General features: G+C 38.6%; 2 protein-coding genes across 3 annotated transcripts in view; one reads left to right on the top strand and one right to left on the bottom strand.

Moving 5' to 3' along the window:
* Positions 1 to 971: 971 nt before the first annotated feature.
* On the bottom strand, positions 972 to 6,260 carry LOC139478345 (doublesex- and mab-3-related transcription factor dmd-5-like). Its single transcript, XM_071260782.1, has 4 exons — positions 6,005 to 6,260; positions 5,216 to 5,350; positions 3,462 to 3,509; positions 972 to 1,456 (listed from the first exon to the last, which is right to left on the bottom strand). The coding sequence occupies exons 1-4, from the start codon at positions 6,258 to 6,260 to the stop codon at positions 972 to 974; spliced, it is 924 nt and encodes a 307-aa protein (XP_071116883.1).
* A 4,061-nt stretch (positions 6,261 to 10,321) lies between these two features.
* LOC139478796 (serine/threonine-protein kinase NIM1-like) overlaps positions 10,322 to 17,005 on the top strand; it is a 57,574-nt gene continuing 50,890 nt past the window's right edge. For both annotated transcript variants that reach the window (XR_011654329.1, XM_071261424.1), the window contains exon 1: positions 10,322 to 10,444. The gene's annotated coding sequence lies outside the window, so the exon portion shown is untranslated. The remainder of the gene's footprint in view (positions 10,445 to 17,005) is intronic.

The following is a 17,005-nucleotide window of genomic DNA, read 5'->3' as shown; positions in this document are numbered from 1 at the left end:
GACGAGTTGGGGAAGCTGACATCACTGAATGACGTCAACAGTCTATCATGAGGGCACCCTCATCATCTGATGAAAGCCTACTGGAAGACTGGTTGGGGAAGCTGACATCACTGAATGACATCAACAGTCTATCATGAGGGCGCCTTCATCATCTGATGAAAGCCTACTGGGGACTGGTTGGGGAAGCTGACATCACTGAATGACGTCAACAGTCTATCATGAGGGCCCCTTCATGATCTGATGAAAGCCTACTGGGGACTGGTTGGGGAAGCTGACATCACTGAATGACGTCAACAGTCTATCATGAGGGCGCCTTCATCATCTGATGAAAGCCTACTGGGGACTGGTTGGGGAAGCTGACATCACTGAATGACGTCAACAGTCTATCATGAGGGCACCCTCATCATCTGATGAAAGCCTACTGGAAGACTGGTTGGGGAAGCTGACATCACTGAATGACGTCAACAGTCTATCATGAGGGCACCCTCATCATCTGATGAAAGCCTACTGGGGACTGGTTGGGGAAGCTGACATCACTGAATGACGTCAACAGTCTATCATGAGGGCACCCTCATCATCTGATGAAAGCCTACTGGAAGACTGGTTGGGGAAGCTGACATCACTGAATGACGTCAACAGTCTATCATGAGGGCGCCTTCATCATCTGATGAAAGCCTACTGGGCACTGGTTGGGGAAGCTGACATCACTGAATGACGTCAACAGTCTATCATGAGGGCCCCTTCATGATCTGATGAAAGCCTACTGGGGACTGGTTGGGGAAGCTGACATCACTGAATGACGTCAACAGTCTATCATGAGGGCGCCTTCATCATCTGATGAAAGCCTACTGGAGAACGGGTTGGGGAAGCTGACATCACTGAATGACGTCAACAGTCTATCATGAAGGATCCATCATCTGATGAAAGCCTTCTGGGGGACTGGTTGGGGAAGCTGACATCACTGAACGACATCAACAGTCTATCATGAGGGCGCCTTCATCATCTGATGAAAGCCTACTGGGGGACTGGTTGGTTGACGTCTTCCGGACCTCATCAGCGTCATCACGCAGACTGGTGTACTGAGCAAAGCTTTTACTGAACTCCTTTGTGGACAGCCCAGGTTCAGTGGAGGCTGTCTCACTGTATGGGAGGTCCATGGCGTTGATCAGCTGATACCCTTGGGGTGTGTGGCTGGTGATGGGAGGGGCAGATGGAAGGAACTGCGGTGGCTGTGCGTACTGGTAGTCTGCTACATTGTAGGTGTGGAGAGGACTGCTGGTTGGACTGGTCTTGCAGTAGGTGGGGTAGGTGCTGTACAGGTGGTGGAGGGAGCTGTACGACGGGGCGCGGGAGTAGTAGCTGCTGCCCCCACAGTACTCACTGGGCAGGAGAGGAGGCTCGGACTTTGCCACCATGCTTGACCCTAGGCCTGTGTCACAAGGGTTCAAAGTGGGACCTTAAGTGAATGGGAGTAGATGACATAGTTTTATTTATCATTGGTTCACAAAGTACAAGGTATAACAAAGATTATGTGTTTGCCCAATAGATATGGCAAATATTAAAGCTGCAGAAAACCTCCTAAGAAAAGGTTTATGTGACTGAATGCTCGCCTCCTTTCCGTCACTTGCAAGACTTTGACTTGTATAACATGATCAGTACAAAAGGCCAAATCTTCTGGAGAAAATCACAAGCCTGTGATGAGTTCTTCACCATGTGTACTGATATTACCTACTTTAAGAAAATCAGCTCAGGACAAAAATTTGCTGATGTTCAAATGTTAGAAGAAAATGGTTCCTGAAAACATTAAAATAATATTGTTGGGTACAATTCAACCTTTACCCCTACATTTGGCGCTGTTATAAATCGAAAACATTATTCTGTTGAAAAAAGAACTTTGTCCAAATAGGAGATAAACATAATGCTTTTTCAATGTAGAGCCAGGTTGCCTATAGATTTTATCACACTCATTTGAATTTGGAACTAAGTGCATGCCGCAAGGTTGACAATGTTAAATGTCTACCAGAAGAAATTAAATGCAAAATCTCTGGTATCAGCTAAGATAAATGAGTGAAACAGCATGTGTCTAGTAAAATGTTTTAAATACGTTGTTGACCTGATTTAAGGAAACCTTGATGGAGCTTAATATACTGGAGCATTTTTTTGTTTTTCACATAAATATACTTCAGGCAGGCACTGAAAGGGTGTAGCACAGCTACTTCGTAAGACAAATTGAAGTGGGCACCCCTAAAGAAGATTAAGCAAGTCTGGCAAGTCCTGCACCCAGGGGTCTATATGAACCTGCTCAGAGGCCGATATTAGGCCCTAAGTCAACTGCAAATGACAGTAAAAATTCCCAATTCCTGAGAATTTATTAAAATAAGAAGTACAAAACGATCAAATTTTGAACAATATGACAATTTTATCCAAATTGTCAAGGGCCCTTAGTTTGAAATACTAGATAAACCCCCTGATGCAGCACGTCACACCACCCACTGTGATGCAAAAGACTTGATGTCACAGGGGTCTACAGAAAAGTGCCAAATATCAAGCTCTCTCTTGCCCATGTAACTTGAAATACACTCTCTTCGTAGATTTCTGCCCCAAATGTATTGCCACATATACTTTGAATATTTTGATTATCACAAATCTGTATCTTGTAACCTATAATTGCACACATCATGATTTCAAAATGCCTAACGACAATGACACTGAGAAAGAAGGACATGTCTTTAAGTCAGGTATTGATCTTGGAAGTGCCATTGGCCTGCAAAATTGGAGAAAAATGTTTTGTTCTAAATTGGGATCTAAAAATATAATTAAGTTCCTTAATGGAGAGATATTGCAACATGGAATTTTAACATTGCTTTCAATGCAGTAATGAAAGTCTCTTCCCCTTTACTGGCCATGTTATCAGTAAGATAGAAGTCACTTCACAGCAAAACATTAATTATAATTATAACATGATTTGGGGAAATGTTTCAATTTTTGGAAATTATACTGACATTTGCAGCAGACTTGGGGCCAAATATCGGCCTCTTCGCAGGTCTAGACAATCCATGTAAATACTAGCCTCTACAGTGTTGCAGTCGTAAAACCAGCTGTTTTAATCTGGTTATTGTGATCTGAAACCTCTGATGACCAATCAGTTTCGAGATTTTTTCCAAATTCATTCATATGAACACTGAACAAATCTGATAACTTTCAAAAGGATTTCTAAGAGTCTTCCTTAGTTCAAAAATGAAGCAGATCAAGTAGGCCGAAAAGGGTCCTTATCATAATATATCGTGTGTAGGTCAGAATTAATAATTGAAAAAAGTATGTTGTATTTTCTCATATACCAAATTTAAAGCCTTAATCAACCCTCTGATGTTTCAATTCTAAGCTGTTTAGAAATTTCCCAATCTGCAGATTAGAATCTTGTCTAAGCTGTATTGTCATGCATCAATGTGATGAAGACTCACTGTAATTGACTTTCCAGGTGCCGTCAGATCCATCTCTCCCCAGCTCCTCTGAAACAAGAACAGGTGATATTTCACCAGGGGACAGAATAGAATAGACAACACATAACCCAAGAGGTGAGGTGACATAGGGTTTAACGTCGCGTCCAAGATCATTGCACTTATATAGCGACGTGCACAACCCAAGAAACAAATCTGACTTCCTGGTTATACATTTGATATACAACACATGTTACTGAGATTCATTGGTAGTTTCAGACAGTGTTTAATCTTTTAATGCTCATAGCCAAGCTGTATTTTGACAGATACCAACATCGAATAATATTAATGAAACATTTGAAACCACTTTCAAAGAGCAAATTTACAATGTTTTAAAGTCAGCATTATTCTCAGAAATTTCTTGCTTATTGGTCCTTGTATGAAACAGATCAGAACCTACACGAGTTCACAAGATCATAAATATTGTAAGTTTCTCTAAAAGTAGTTTGCACAACTGCAGTACCAGAGTGCTGCTGCTCAATATTATATTCATGACATCCTGACAGACGTGATTGTACGTGTTTCCCTGCCTGGCAGGGGTTATTTAGGGGGTAAAACAAGGACAGGCTGAGGCAGTATACTGTGTCTGAGTGGGGTATCCATATTAAACTGTGACATGGTATTTCAGAGGGCAAAATAGGCATTAGTCTGGACTAGTAAAATAGACACAGACACACTCACACATGTGCAAGCACGTTGTTATACAAGTGCATTCATTCCTGAATGACTGACTTGTGTTCAGTGACTTGTTGTTGAAGTAAGGGGAGATAACTGAATATTCACATGACTCGATGGCAGTTGTAAAAGCAATAAAATCTGGTACCAACTGATCAAGAAGTGACATTATTTACGAAATATTGAAACTTGACATATTTCTGAACTTTGAAGTATCATATGTGAAATGGAAATAGTAGATCTACTTATAAAATGTGGATTATAAAGTCCTCCAGGCACAATATTCAAATTCAGACCTATACCAAAAGATCTTGAATTCATACCAACAGATTACCGACAAAATGGCAACAGTTAAGGATGGTGAGACCTCTGGCTGTCTCCTGTACTCAGGTTTTCTATCTGTTCAGTTCAAAAGGAAAATTTGTCTGTGACTGGATGTGAGGAACCCATTATCACAACATTTGGACATTGGGGTTTAAGCACTTCCCGCAGTGTTCTTGATACAAAGGTGTCTCCTGTTTGCAATGGCTGCAATGACAATACTCCTGAGACAGTTAAATATCATGTAATTAAATGCCCAGACCATAATCAGACCAGGCTAAATCTGAAGAAGTACATTCCCTGAGAAAGAGAACACATCCTCTCCAGGTAGACTGTCGGGCCCAGACATCTCTGCGTATTTGAAGAGATCAGTGACTGGGCACAGTAGTACCTACAGCCATCTTAACGCTACAACTATCGTAAGTCTATGCTAAAGCATGATCGTAATAGCGCTACGATTGCTTTGAGTAAATGGGCCCAGAACCATTACGCTACGGACTACTATTATCCTTTTCACTACGACTACTTAATCGTAATGACATTTTTTGTCACGAGTTTTTATTTCATGATACATCAAAGACAATCTTCCCAACCTTATTAAGTTCTTTTGGTTTTTTTAATATCTTAACCAATATGCAGGGCTGAAACGTTTTTTCAATGGAGTGTGATCCATAATTTGGGAGGTGTTTTTGGGGGATCGGGTGGCTTGCATGGTTGTGTACCTTTCTGTAGTCTAGCAATAGTCTGTTCCATGTTGCCTGTGTCCTTCAGTACAGCATGGATCCGGCCTAAACTCATGTTAGGGAACTTCTGCCTCAGCATCTTCAGATGACAGCCAATTGTATCGCTACTGCGACCTGAATCAATCAGTGAATGTAAAGCAGCGGTAGGAACTACCAATTTTAGTCCACTAATTGTTATGATATAAACATATACCAAAACCCTTATTGGGCAGTTTGGCAAGGACTACAGGACTAGTGCCAGTTTCTAACACTGTAAAGTTAAGAGGCTTTATAGTGTTCTACATCAAGCATGAAAGTCATGGGGTCATTGTCCTAGCGTCCCTAGATTCAATTACCATTGGATAACATTTGCAGGTCCCCAGGACCCCCTTAACCTCAAATATTTACTGCTTTACGAAAACATTGTCTCCCTTAGCACTCACTTATATAATCATAACCACATTAATAGTCATTCAAACCAGAAAAATCAAGAAGTATTATTTCTACCTGAAGAACGTATTTGTGTTAGTGAAAGGTAAGAAGTTGAGAGCCTTAAAGTAACATATTCCCCAAGCAGAACCAAGCATGCACTGTGCCTTGAATCTGTTTTACAATGAATCTTGTAGATCTAAATAATATTTTCTATATTCAAATAATATATGTTATATCAGATATGGGTGGTTGGAATGAATGTGTATGCAGTCTGCACAACTTGTAATCGGGAACTCTGATGTGTTCCTTACAGCTATTTTCACAAGATTTCATTCTTTGAGGGATGTTTTGGCCTACCATTCAACAAGTTTTCTGGAACTGGAATGAACAGCCCTGCTGCCTCGTCTTGTTCCTGGCGCCTTCGTAATGCTATTTGCTCCCGAGAAACTTTTCGTCTCTGTGCAATCAGTATACAGTTTGCACACATGCAGTTAGTGAACTGACAAAATCGTTTGTGACCCCGCAAATGACTGATGATGCCGTGGTTACGACAGCGAGCACACTCGGGTCTTCTAACTTTCTTTTCAAGTTTTTCAACTTGTTCCGAAGACATTTTAACACTGAAACACACACAGAAACGTTGGAACAAATGGCAAAAGAACATGCATACCACGAAATGAGTTAAAACTGCAATGACAGTCTTGGATATTCATGTGTGGAATGACTGAAAGAGTAAAATGGGTTTTTTTACCCTTAGAACTGGGCCCGGCCTACATAATGAATATTTTATTGCAATATTTGCATAGATCTACATTCACCAGAGTTCACTCGTAGACAAGAATATATTATTGTCCGACGAGGAGTTTTCATTAATAGTACATAATATCTAACACATGTCTACACATTAACAGAAACTGATTACATAGTTGTCATTGTTCATAACCTACCCAGCTGCTACCTGACATACACTTTCTTCTTCGCGCAAGTTGTTTTGGCGGGATGCTCAATGTGGCGGGCCATTCCATTGTATTTGAGCTTGAATTGTTATCCGATAAATGTCGGTTTAATTATGTAACGATTCCATACCATTTTGCGAAACATTACATGTAATAACTAATCACATACTATATTTAAATATTGTCTCACAGTATGTCAAGGCTAATCGACACAGTGAAACTATTTCGAAACCCTACGACCCATGGAACCCAGAAATGGTACATTCCAAAGATGTGACGGCCATCAATATGTACGGAAGCCAAGCTGGTTAGATACGTTTTGAAACAACTCGTTATAAGATCAATGATATATGACAGGCACGAGTGCAGTAATCTGTTTCTTTCACACCCAAAAATCGCACTTTTTTAGCGTCGAATCAATGCATTTGTCTGTTCACATGATGGAAGCAGCGCATTAATACATAACACCACAGTCATAAGTGACGTCATCCTATGTACTGCTTACTACTCATAAATAATGTGACCCTACACGAAAAGGTTTCCGCCACATCTGTGGATTATCAGGGCAGTGATGATGATAGTGCAAACTAGACAAAAACAAAGAACACGCTGGTTGCCGAGTAAAAAAATTTCACACCTCAAAGATATTACCAAATATGTACAACAATGTTTACTTCCGTATGACATCACTAACGGTGACCGACTTTTACAAAATGGCGTGTTCTCTGACAACAGTACGCGGGATTTCCAGATGAGGAGTTTCGTTGATTGAGGGGTCGTATATACGTAAATGTGTCATGTAAGTTATCAGAAGCATTCTGACAATCTGCGCACTGTTATTTGTTTACAATGTTTTCCAATATAAGAAAGAGAATTTGTCAGAAACGCAGGTAACTACCGTCGTCGTTGTGCGTGATTTAGGGTCAGTCATGGCGTCACAAACGTGACACAGGACGGAAACTGTTACGTTTTCTGTTGAGTTTTCCACATCATTGTAATGTATATATTTGAAATTCCATAATTAATGCAATTAGATACTATTCCTATGACTATTCTCAAACGCGTGATCGAGCCAAAAATGCAACAACTAGACGAAAGTACCTCTAAAAATGCTTCTCAGTGTAAAATCTGAAATTTGCTTTGTTTACATTTCAACAAGTACAGTTTTCCAAGCACAGCGTTCGTTTTCACACCAAATTTATTTCGCATGATTTCCGATATTCACATTTCTAAACACACAGTATTGTGAATTGTGAAATTCAAAACGCCGTGAATTGTGATTTCGCGGATTTACGATGTACCTGATTTTCAGGAGTCACTTTCAGTACTTTTGCTTTACCTAAAATGTCAGTAAATGATAAACAGAAGGGAGAATTTAAAACTGTGAATTGTATTAGTTTGCCTGATGTAGGCCTAATCAAATTTTATTCGACTTCGAAGTGAGGGTTGAAGAGGAGGGACATGCGTGTCGCTGTGGCATCCAGGGGGTTTACACTCGAAAAAACGATAATGTTGACATAACAGATAATGTAACCGACGAGGACGACTTTGTTTATAAATATCATAATCACACGGTCCTGTGGTTCGATACCGACGTAGGTGAACATGGAGTAGCCAACCACGGGCCTGGATTTCGATCTCACACATATGTTTGATTCCACACTCCGTCGCAGTGGTGACTCAGCATAACACTATGCTGGCTGGCTGCCGACCGCCAGGAACTCTGGGTAGGAGAGTGGTTTGATTCCAGTTATCTCAAATGGGTTTCTCACCCACGGGTGTGTAAGAAATGTATGTTCGATGCACAAAAATCGTTTTTATTGTGTCACTTTTAGCGGCTATTTATATATGGTTCTAAAGAGAATCTATCCGTCTGTTGAAATGAAATGGTAATGACACAATGTGTGTTAGTAATGTAATTGAATTTGTGCAGAAAAATTACATCTCGGTTTGGGTACAAAATTACCGGACATCAGAAGTTTTTAATACGAAATTACAGAACAATATTATTTGGTATGCATACTCCAATGAATATTTCAGATGGCTAATGCCATTAACTCTTGCAGCTATATGGCCACGATGACTGTACTTGAGCCATCATTCAGTATGCAGTGTATCATATCTCCATTCTATTATGTTACATGTCATGGACCCATTCATCACCATAACTTCCTGTTTCGAATAGCACAACGACAAAATAGCTATTGAAAATCCGACGATCGTGAGAAATTCTGTGATTAGTAAATATGAGCAATCTCTCAGGTTGTGACGTCATTTCCGACACAAAGCTTTGTCATAAATGCAAGCAAATGTCTTTGAATTTTACAGAGAAAACAGTTATGCGAAATGCTGGACTTTCTCATCAATAACATCTTGGCCTTTGTCAATTTTAGGCATTTGGGCAATAAGTGGGTATCCCCATGCACAGCAATTGTGCTCCCTTAATTCTTACTCATCTGTTTCTTTATGCATATATGAATCGAAATGTCTGCTCGGATAGGCAAAATCTAAACAAAGGACTTTGGCCAACAAAATGTAACTTATGCTTCAGTTAATCGATGATCTGATATCGTTTATAATAATGGTCAAATAGCCAATTCGGATCCACTGATTTCCCCATGCACCTGAACGAGAAGCACATGAGAAAAGTGAAGTAAATTCATGTTTCATGTTTAAATCTGTGCTTAAAAATTCAAAAACTATCTACAATACTGCATGAAAGAGGGGCGACTTTACCTCTCCAACAATCAACCTTACCTTTTTGTCGAGCAATATTCCAGCAGTTCTATCAATTTGAGGTCCTATCGAGCATTCTCATACTGCGAATTTAAGATTCAAAGAGCGCAATACGACTCTTCCTCAAAACGTATTTCATCAGGGTTACAACATTTAAGGCATCGGTATTGCTTTCAAACATTTTATGGAAAACAGGTGGAGAACATTTCTAAATTTGATGCACCAGTGACCAAACAACTGACGCTCGACGCAGTTCCCTATTTTAACTTGTACCATACGTGCCGTGTGGGTTTTTTTTCATGTGAACATTTGACTTGCCTTTTCATGTGTTTGGTGACGGGTGCCACCGGTGGATAAGGATATACGCTCAACCTTTCGCGAACATCATGATCTGGTATATCATCTTTATTTGATGGTGATACATAAACACAAGCTTATGATATAAACTCCCGGGCGAAAGAAACACACGTTTGATGGCGGCAAAAATGAAACTAACAATAATTGTTTTTTCGACAACGATATATTTTATACGGGTATCATAGTTGGGTTTTGATTCTGTTTTGTGCAGTGTTTCGGCGACTGGTTTCACCCTAGTAACGTTTTGATAACGATTGCATTTTTTGTTGTTTTTTGGGGTTTTTTTTTGCAAACCCAATTTCAAGTGTAAACTTGTTTTTGCCTGGCAATTTTGACGAAATCATACAATGGACTTGGTAATGTGACGCGAAGTTGAGTTATTTTCTTAGAGATTTCTTTACATCCGTGTAATAAGAATCTATCATTAGAAACTAATTGTCTCATAGCGAAGAAAGTGTTGATCATATTTGAGATTCATTTTTACCATCCTGTGGCTAACTATTCCATTTTGTCGGTAATTGAAGTTACCGATCCCATTTCGTTTTTGATTGAGCGAACCATATAAATTGACAACAGGAAGTTGTCGCAAGGTGGCGCTACGATGGGTTGCTATAGGTGACGTCAAGCCAGTTCCTGTGCCAGTTCAGGTCGTTTGACAGAACGTCAGAAGTAAATCTACACGTTTTAAGATGTTAATGTACTTTGGAATATGCCGCACTGTCTTGGAGTTTATCTTTTACAATTAGAGGTAATGTAACTTAGCAAGTAGTGTGCGATAATTATCAAGACGTCGTCTGTAATACAGTTGACATTTTAAAAGCCGGTGTCACTCCAGGCTTCAGTGCTTCGCAAGAATGTTTTGTCGGCAGCACTTCACATGACTTATTTACTTGATTATTTCTCATTTGTCATTGTTTACAATTCAACAGTTACCCAACCTGCCGAACATCACTGGAAATACAATACTCGCGCCGTTTCGCTTTGTTGACACAATGGCATAGCTACTCTCACATGGCCTGCAGGCAATGTTTTTATCTTGCAAAGAATTGGTGGTCACTGGTGTTTTTAGATGATTATATATTCTGGAATGAATTTGCATTAATTATATCGATTTAACACAGCCTAGGATAAACATGAACTAGTTGGTAATATTTGTAATAGCTGTTCCTGTTAGATGATATACATATATCATCTGTGTTTTGATAGTATCTTTTTGTAAACAGTTTTAGAGACACCTAGCTCAAAGCAGTCTTCAGAATACTACAATTACCATAAGTATTGTTTCATCTGAACTCTGTTAAGTTTCAGGGAAACGAATTGTCCCAAGTTATCATGGGGGAGTTTCTATTTCTTATTTTTTAAAGATTTGCCTATACTTTATCATTAATCGAGCGTGTACTTTGATATTGTTGGATCATACTCATGTACATACTCAGATGATATGGCTTGTTTTTAAGAGAAAGTTGTCCTTTATAAGTGAATGAAATGTTTTACAGTTGTTCATGTGATTAGAGAGAAATCTATGGCTGTTTCTTAAGTGTCCGAAAACCCATAACATGGGTATAAGTTATGTTAGTGATGACTTTTTCTTTTCCCTACAAAATATAATCAACATAAACATACATTTTAATAACACCATCTTATGGTAGAATGAGAAAGAAACTGCCAAATAGTTCATTGTATTCCTGTTACAGCCCCCTTTGATTTAAACATATTTATTCACAAGGAGTGAACGGGATTAGGGGACAAGTTCTTCCAGCTTAGATTGCCCTCTCCCTGGTATTTACAAAATTTCACAATTTCAAATTCAATATATGTGCATACAACTCTATAGAAGAGACATTTGAGAGAGTTTGAAGAGGAGAGATGCATTGTTGAATGAACAGTTCTTTACACAGATCTTTTAGTTGTACATATATAATGTTGTACTGCCTTAAATATAGCTTCATTTTCTGTTACAACGTGATCTGCATTGCCGTATAACAGTAAGTGTACACCAACAGGAATGTTATGAACAATATTATAAAGGCTGTTAAACATACATGTACTTTCATGCTGATTACTAGACAAAGGACATTCCATGAGATAATTATATGCATTTTCACATGTATTTGAACATGTACAGTTAGGGTGATCTTTTCTGCCAATTCTATATAAATCATAATTCATTTGACTGCAAATGTATCTCAGTTTTGTGTGTAAGATATATTTTCTTTTTCCATATGCGAAGTACGCAGGTGACATGGGGTGGTGCTTTTGTAAAGAATTATTAAAACAAGAAATCGTAGAATTTCGATCTGATAACGGAATAGAGTTCCACAATCGTATAGATGATGGGTAAAAGGATTCACGCGAATGTTTTAGTCTTGTGAGAGGAACACTGATGTTTTCAGAGTTTCTGAGACTGTATGAGTTTTTTGCAGCAACAGTTTCTGGTAGAATATTTGTTAGATACGAAGGGGCCATATTATGATAAATTTTTAAGAAAAGACAAAGTTAATGTTTCTTTCTACGCTCAACTAAGGGTTCCCAACCGGTTTTATAATATAAGGTAGAAAGGGGACATATTTAGGTAGACCAGTTACAATGCGTTCAGCTTCTAATTGTAATTGTTCTAATTTCTGACTTTGTCCTTCGGTGCAACCATCGCATACCTCACATGCCCCCTATGTCGTTATGCAATACATATCTTAATCATGATGATAGTAGGGACACAATCAGCAATCTTGAGATTTAAGTGACCAGAGTAAAATTCTAGTTAGCTCAGATAATATTAACACTAAGCTCTACTGAAAATGATGCAGATACCAACTTCTTGTTCAAGTTTATGGCTCAGACTGAATATGGTAACATAAAATTACACCTGACTTAGTGTCATGATCAGTCATCAAGGGAACTAAAGATCCAATTAATTAATTTAGTTAATTTAGATAATTGGTTTGAGAACTCTTGTACATATGGTCAGAAAATAGTACTTTACAATTTATTTATTTTATGTCTCCCTTAATAATTGTATCACTCATAGCTAGGACCGCACATTGTGATACTGGTATCATTACTGGAGTTGACATTATGGCAATCATCTTGTAACTGTAGAACTGTAGAACAAAACTTAATTGCAGTATCTGTCAAAGTTAAGATTCTTGTCAACCGATTTCTATGACAAGACAAAAACTGTTTGCTTTGAGAAATATATATCAATTTCTGCGGGAGGAATCATCTTTCTATTGATATGTAAATTGTTATACGTGGATACAAACATTCCTTCGAATACCTTACCCCTATCATGTGTCTATTACATCATGGCCTTTATTTCCATTTTGGCTAAACTCAAACTGCAGAAATCTTTGGACTTTTCAAAGGATGTCTTCTTTACTGCCAGTTATCTAATGAGCAATTGCGCAGGAATTTGTATCAAAACTGATCTACTGCACAAGACAGGATTACATCACTTCTTTTCTACGTGGGTCTAGCTTGGGTCAAAAAGATTTTTTTTTTTTTTACCAGTGTTCCAAGTCACAATTTTTGGGTTGTTTTTTCATTGATAATTATCCAATAGTTTTTCACAATTAAATTAACAATATACCACTATATGCCACTATAAGTTTTCATCATCTTGCAAGATCTTTCAAGTTAAGTAGACTTCATGATTTTGCATTACTCTGCACAAATTGTGGAACTAAATTCCTATGGATCCCTATACTATGTGTTTTAAGTGCCAGGATATGATATGCACTATGGATTACAGATGTGATCTGTGCTTTTCTCTTACTGAGTAGGAATTCAGAGGATTACTAGTAGTGTGAAATTCTACTGCTGAAATACATATTCTGCTCATACTTATAACTTCAGAACTAAATAGAACAGATAATCTCATTTAAAAAGTCCATGGAGGACAAGATCTAATTTGAACATCTTTGCCCATTCCTTGCCTCCTTGGTCTCGCCAGAACAGGGGTCATCCAAAAGATAGGAGACAAATTACATCATCATTCTGGTAGTTACGGCATGACCCAACCAAGCATGGTATGAGATTCAGTCTTACTGCAGTTTTAGCCCACTAGTCCTTGTAATGATAACATATAGCAAAACTCAAATTTCTACTACTGTAGTCTTTAGGATACGTTTAACTACTGGACAGTTTGGTGAGGACTAAAGGACTAGTGCCAACTTCTAATGCTGTCCATTGCCACGAGCCTAGACGCATGGAACACTGTTCATATAGAACAAGTCATATCTAATTGTCGTTAGGAGTTCTCAAAACAGGTTCACAAATTTCTACTAGCACGATGTGCAGATCTTGCAGGAATGCCCAATCTGGGACCACTTGTGGCATCCGAGTCTGTAAGCTCTTTCCTCCCAATTCTCAGGGGAAAAAGGTGGGGAATGAAGATTCCAGCTAACGATCAGCCATTGAGATAATTGAAATTTCTTGGATCTTGTTCAACTATGGGTGACATGGTTAAGTTTAACAAACTCTGTGGAGTCACAACATAAGATCTGAAGGTGATCGTTGGCTATACTTGTCTGGACAGTCTCCTAGGAGTTGTCAGAATGTATTGTGTACAAGTGGCGTCTATCATGCCGTCATCCGGAAGTGACATCATAACAGGAAGTTGCGTCATCACGACCAGATATAAGATAATGTTTATATCATCATTTAACTGGAAGTGAAGTTATAATGACCTTGAGTGCATCATCCAGGCGGGAACTGGCATCATAAAGCTGGATGTGACGTCAAAGATGGGACCGAAAGAGAAGTCGGGATAATGCAGATATATTGGTATTGTGCATATAACTTATCATGTCTTCATGTTACCTATTTACTGCTGTCAGTTATGTGGGAATATAGGATATCTATAAAGAACAATGAAGAAAGAAGCATGGTTTATTTCACGATAAAACATTGTCCAATCATGACATCATTTCTGTAAATTCGAATATAAGCACACATAACTTGATGACGTCATATGTTGCATGACATTGTTTTTGAGAGGTCTGTGTCCAGTAAGTTGTTCCCCATAGTTGTACCTTGGCTACGTACATTAACGGAGTGGCCAAACAATCGCATCCAAAAGTGGGAGAGAAATGGGAGACGAGGTACAGATAATCGACAGAATGATTGTGAGAATATGCAGAAAATTAACCCGCCTGTTCCTAAAATGGACTTGTCTGACATTGTCAAGGACGGATTTTATTGAGGGAGTCATCATTATTTAAATATGGGTAACTATTTTTAAAGCTTGTACATTTTAGTAACAACCCTAAAAGATGTATATAATATTGATATCGCATATAAGAAATAATCGACTCATGGTAATTGCGCACGTCCCCCATGGTTTATTCTCCCTGCAGTGTTTTATTGGACGATAAACAACTCCCACTCGTTGTTTATTTCTTAATTACTAAATGCAATAACCCACCATTTTCGCTTTGATGTAATAGAGGTTAGGTATTCTAAGGAATTATCCAACAATTGTTATCATTGTGTATGATTCTAAGAATACTATCTCCATGACATCAGGAATATCCCTCCCACCTCCACATCTGTTTGGCATCTAGTTGCTGATTATTTGGTAAGAAGTGACGTTCCTGCCTTGTGTTTGTGCAGTAGATGAGATCTGATACTACTACCCACACAACTGCTCATTAGATAACTGACAGTGAAGAGGACATCTGTTAAAAACTCTAAAGTTTATAACATATAGTTTAGTCAAAACAGAAATTATGGCCTTGATGATGCACTGTAAGTTATTATCAGTAACAGTGACATTATTTATCTGTTGAAATAAGTGATATTCTATGTAGTCTCGACAGATCAATGGATTCATTCTCATTAGTTTTACTTCCCATTTGTCATACCCTTAGAAGGTAGGAAGTTACCTGTCTATGCATGCTTCTAAAATGTGACAGCCTATTAATTGTCAGAGAGTGACTGGTGATCCATTTTAAAGAGGAGGAGTTGCCTAACACTAGGAGTTACCACTGTGATTAGATTAACATTAGGGGCAGTGATTACCGTGGTGATTAATTATGTCTAGCTTCATCATGTTTATGTCTGCTAATAGATTACCTAGTAGCTTGGAAGTGGAAATGGTTTTGAGTATATGTACTGTAAATAGGGAATGTTTTGCAAGTGACACACATTCGCAATAGTTCCATGACACAGTTAACACACAATTAGTCAAAGTTAACTAACCTTCCACATCTCATCAGGGTCCTTCCATAATACTAGTCCAGACATACACCAGCCAGTCTACACTTTTAGATAAACACACTACTCCATCAACACATGCATCTATAATTTAGAAAACACACTGACAATGAGCTACCATTTCACGGTGTTGCTGCCGTTTTATAAAAAAAAATAACGTTCAAAAGTAGCTTTGATCTTTGGTATTCATAACAGCAGGGATACAAATGTAGTTTTTTACATGTGCCACAGGGCACCCTTAAAGATGTTCAGGTGTGTCCTAAGGCATGTTAGGAAGTGTGCCAACTGGAAGAAGAATTTGGAGCCCTCATCAGATTATTTCATCATAATTCAGACAGTTTTCCATCTTCCTTTTCATTGAGACTGATATGCTGTTTCATTTCCATCTTGTGATTTGTACTGTGCGTTTAGCATGGTAAGTGTGTTCATGTGGTCATTATTTTCCATGTAGTTGTCATGCTCATTGGGGTTTCATATAATGAACTTGTCACCAAGCGTTATTGTTAAGAGTATATGTCTAATGTGCTCTTATCATGCTTATGGCAACAGGGCCCCATTACACAAAGTGATCTTAGCACTAAGGTGATCGTTACTCCCATACTTTAACACTGGCTTACGATAATCGAAGCGCTAAGATCGCGTTGTTGAATGGGGCCCAGAAACTTATTTTAACTGTGCCATAAAGATTTTAAACATGCCGTCAGCTCTAAACTACATGGAATTCGAACCCTTCTTGCACCACAAAGAACTAGATGCTTAATAACTTACAGATGAAAGACACCACTTCAGTTTAATGAAAACATGTTTATCCAATCTCATTAAAATCAGATCTAAGTTCTCACTGCCGCTAAACAAAGATCTAAGGACATCCAATTACGGGTCACGTCAGAACAACCTTTCGCGAACTTTGACCGACCACTGAAACAAATAACAAGAAATCGATATCAGCCAATGAGAAAGCAGCTTTCTCGAGCTTTACGGCACATGTTTCAACCTGGCGACTTCAATTTCAGACTACGCTTGAAGTATATGTTGACACAGTTCTCGATTAAAATTTTGAAAACTGACCGAACAATCATTCCCGAATCTCCGATAT

This window comes from Haliotis cracherodii, unplaced genomic scaffold (assembly GCF_022045235.1).
Source record: "Haliotis cracherodii isolate W230 unplaced genomic scaffold, xgHalCrac1.p SCAF_4, whole genome shotgun sequence".
NCBI classification, from domain to species: domain Eukaryota; kingdom Metazoa; phylum Mollusca; class Gastropoda; order Lepetellida; family Haliotidae; genus Haliotis; species Haliotis cracherodii.
This window is presented reverse-complemented; position numbering and strand designations above follow the sequence as displayed.

What these genes read in the sequence shown, in the direction of transcription:
- LOC139478345 (XM_071260782.1), bottom strand. Translation starts at nt 6,260, where the DNA reads ATGTCTTCGGAACAAGTTGAAAAACTTGAAAAGAAAGTTAGAAGACCC. An exon ending in TCCAGAAAACTTGTTGAATG is followed by an intron (nt 5,351 to 6,004) that starts GTAGGCCAAAAC and finishes TGATTGATTCAG; the next exon opens with GTCGCAGTAGCGATACAATT. An exon ending in TATTGCTAGACTACAGAAAG is followed by an intron (nt 3,510 to 5,215) that starts GTACACAACCAT and finishes TTCTTGTTTCAG; the next exon opens with AGGAGCTGGGGAGAGATGGA.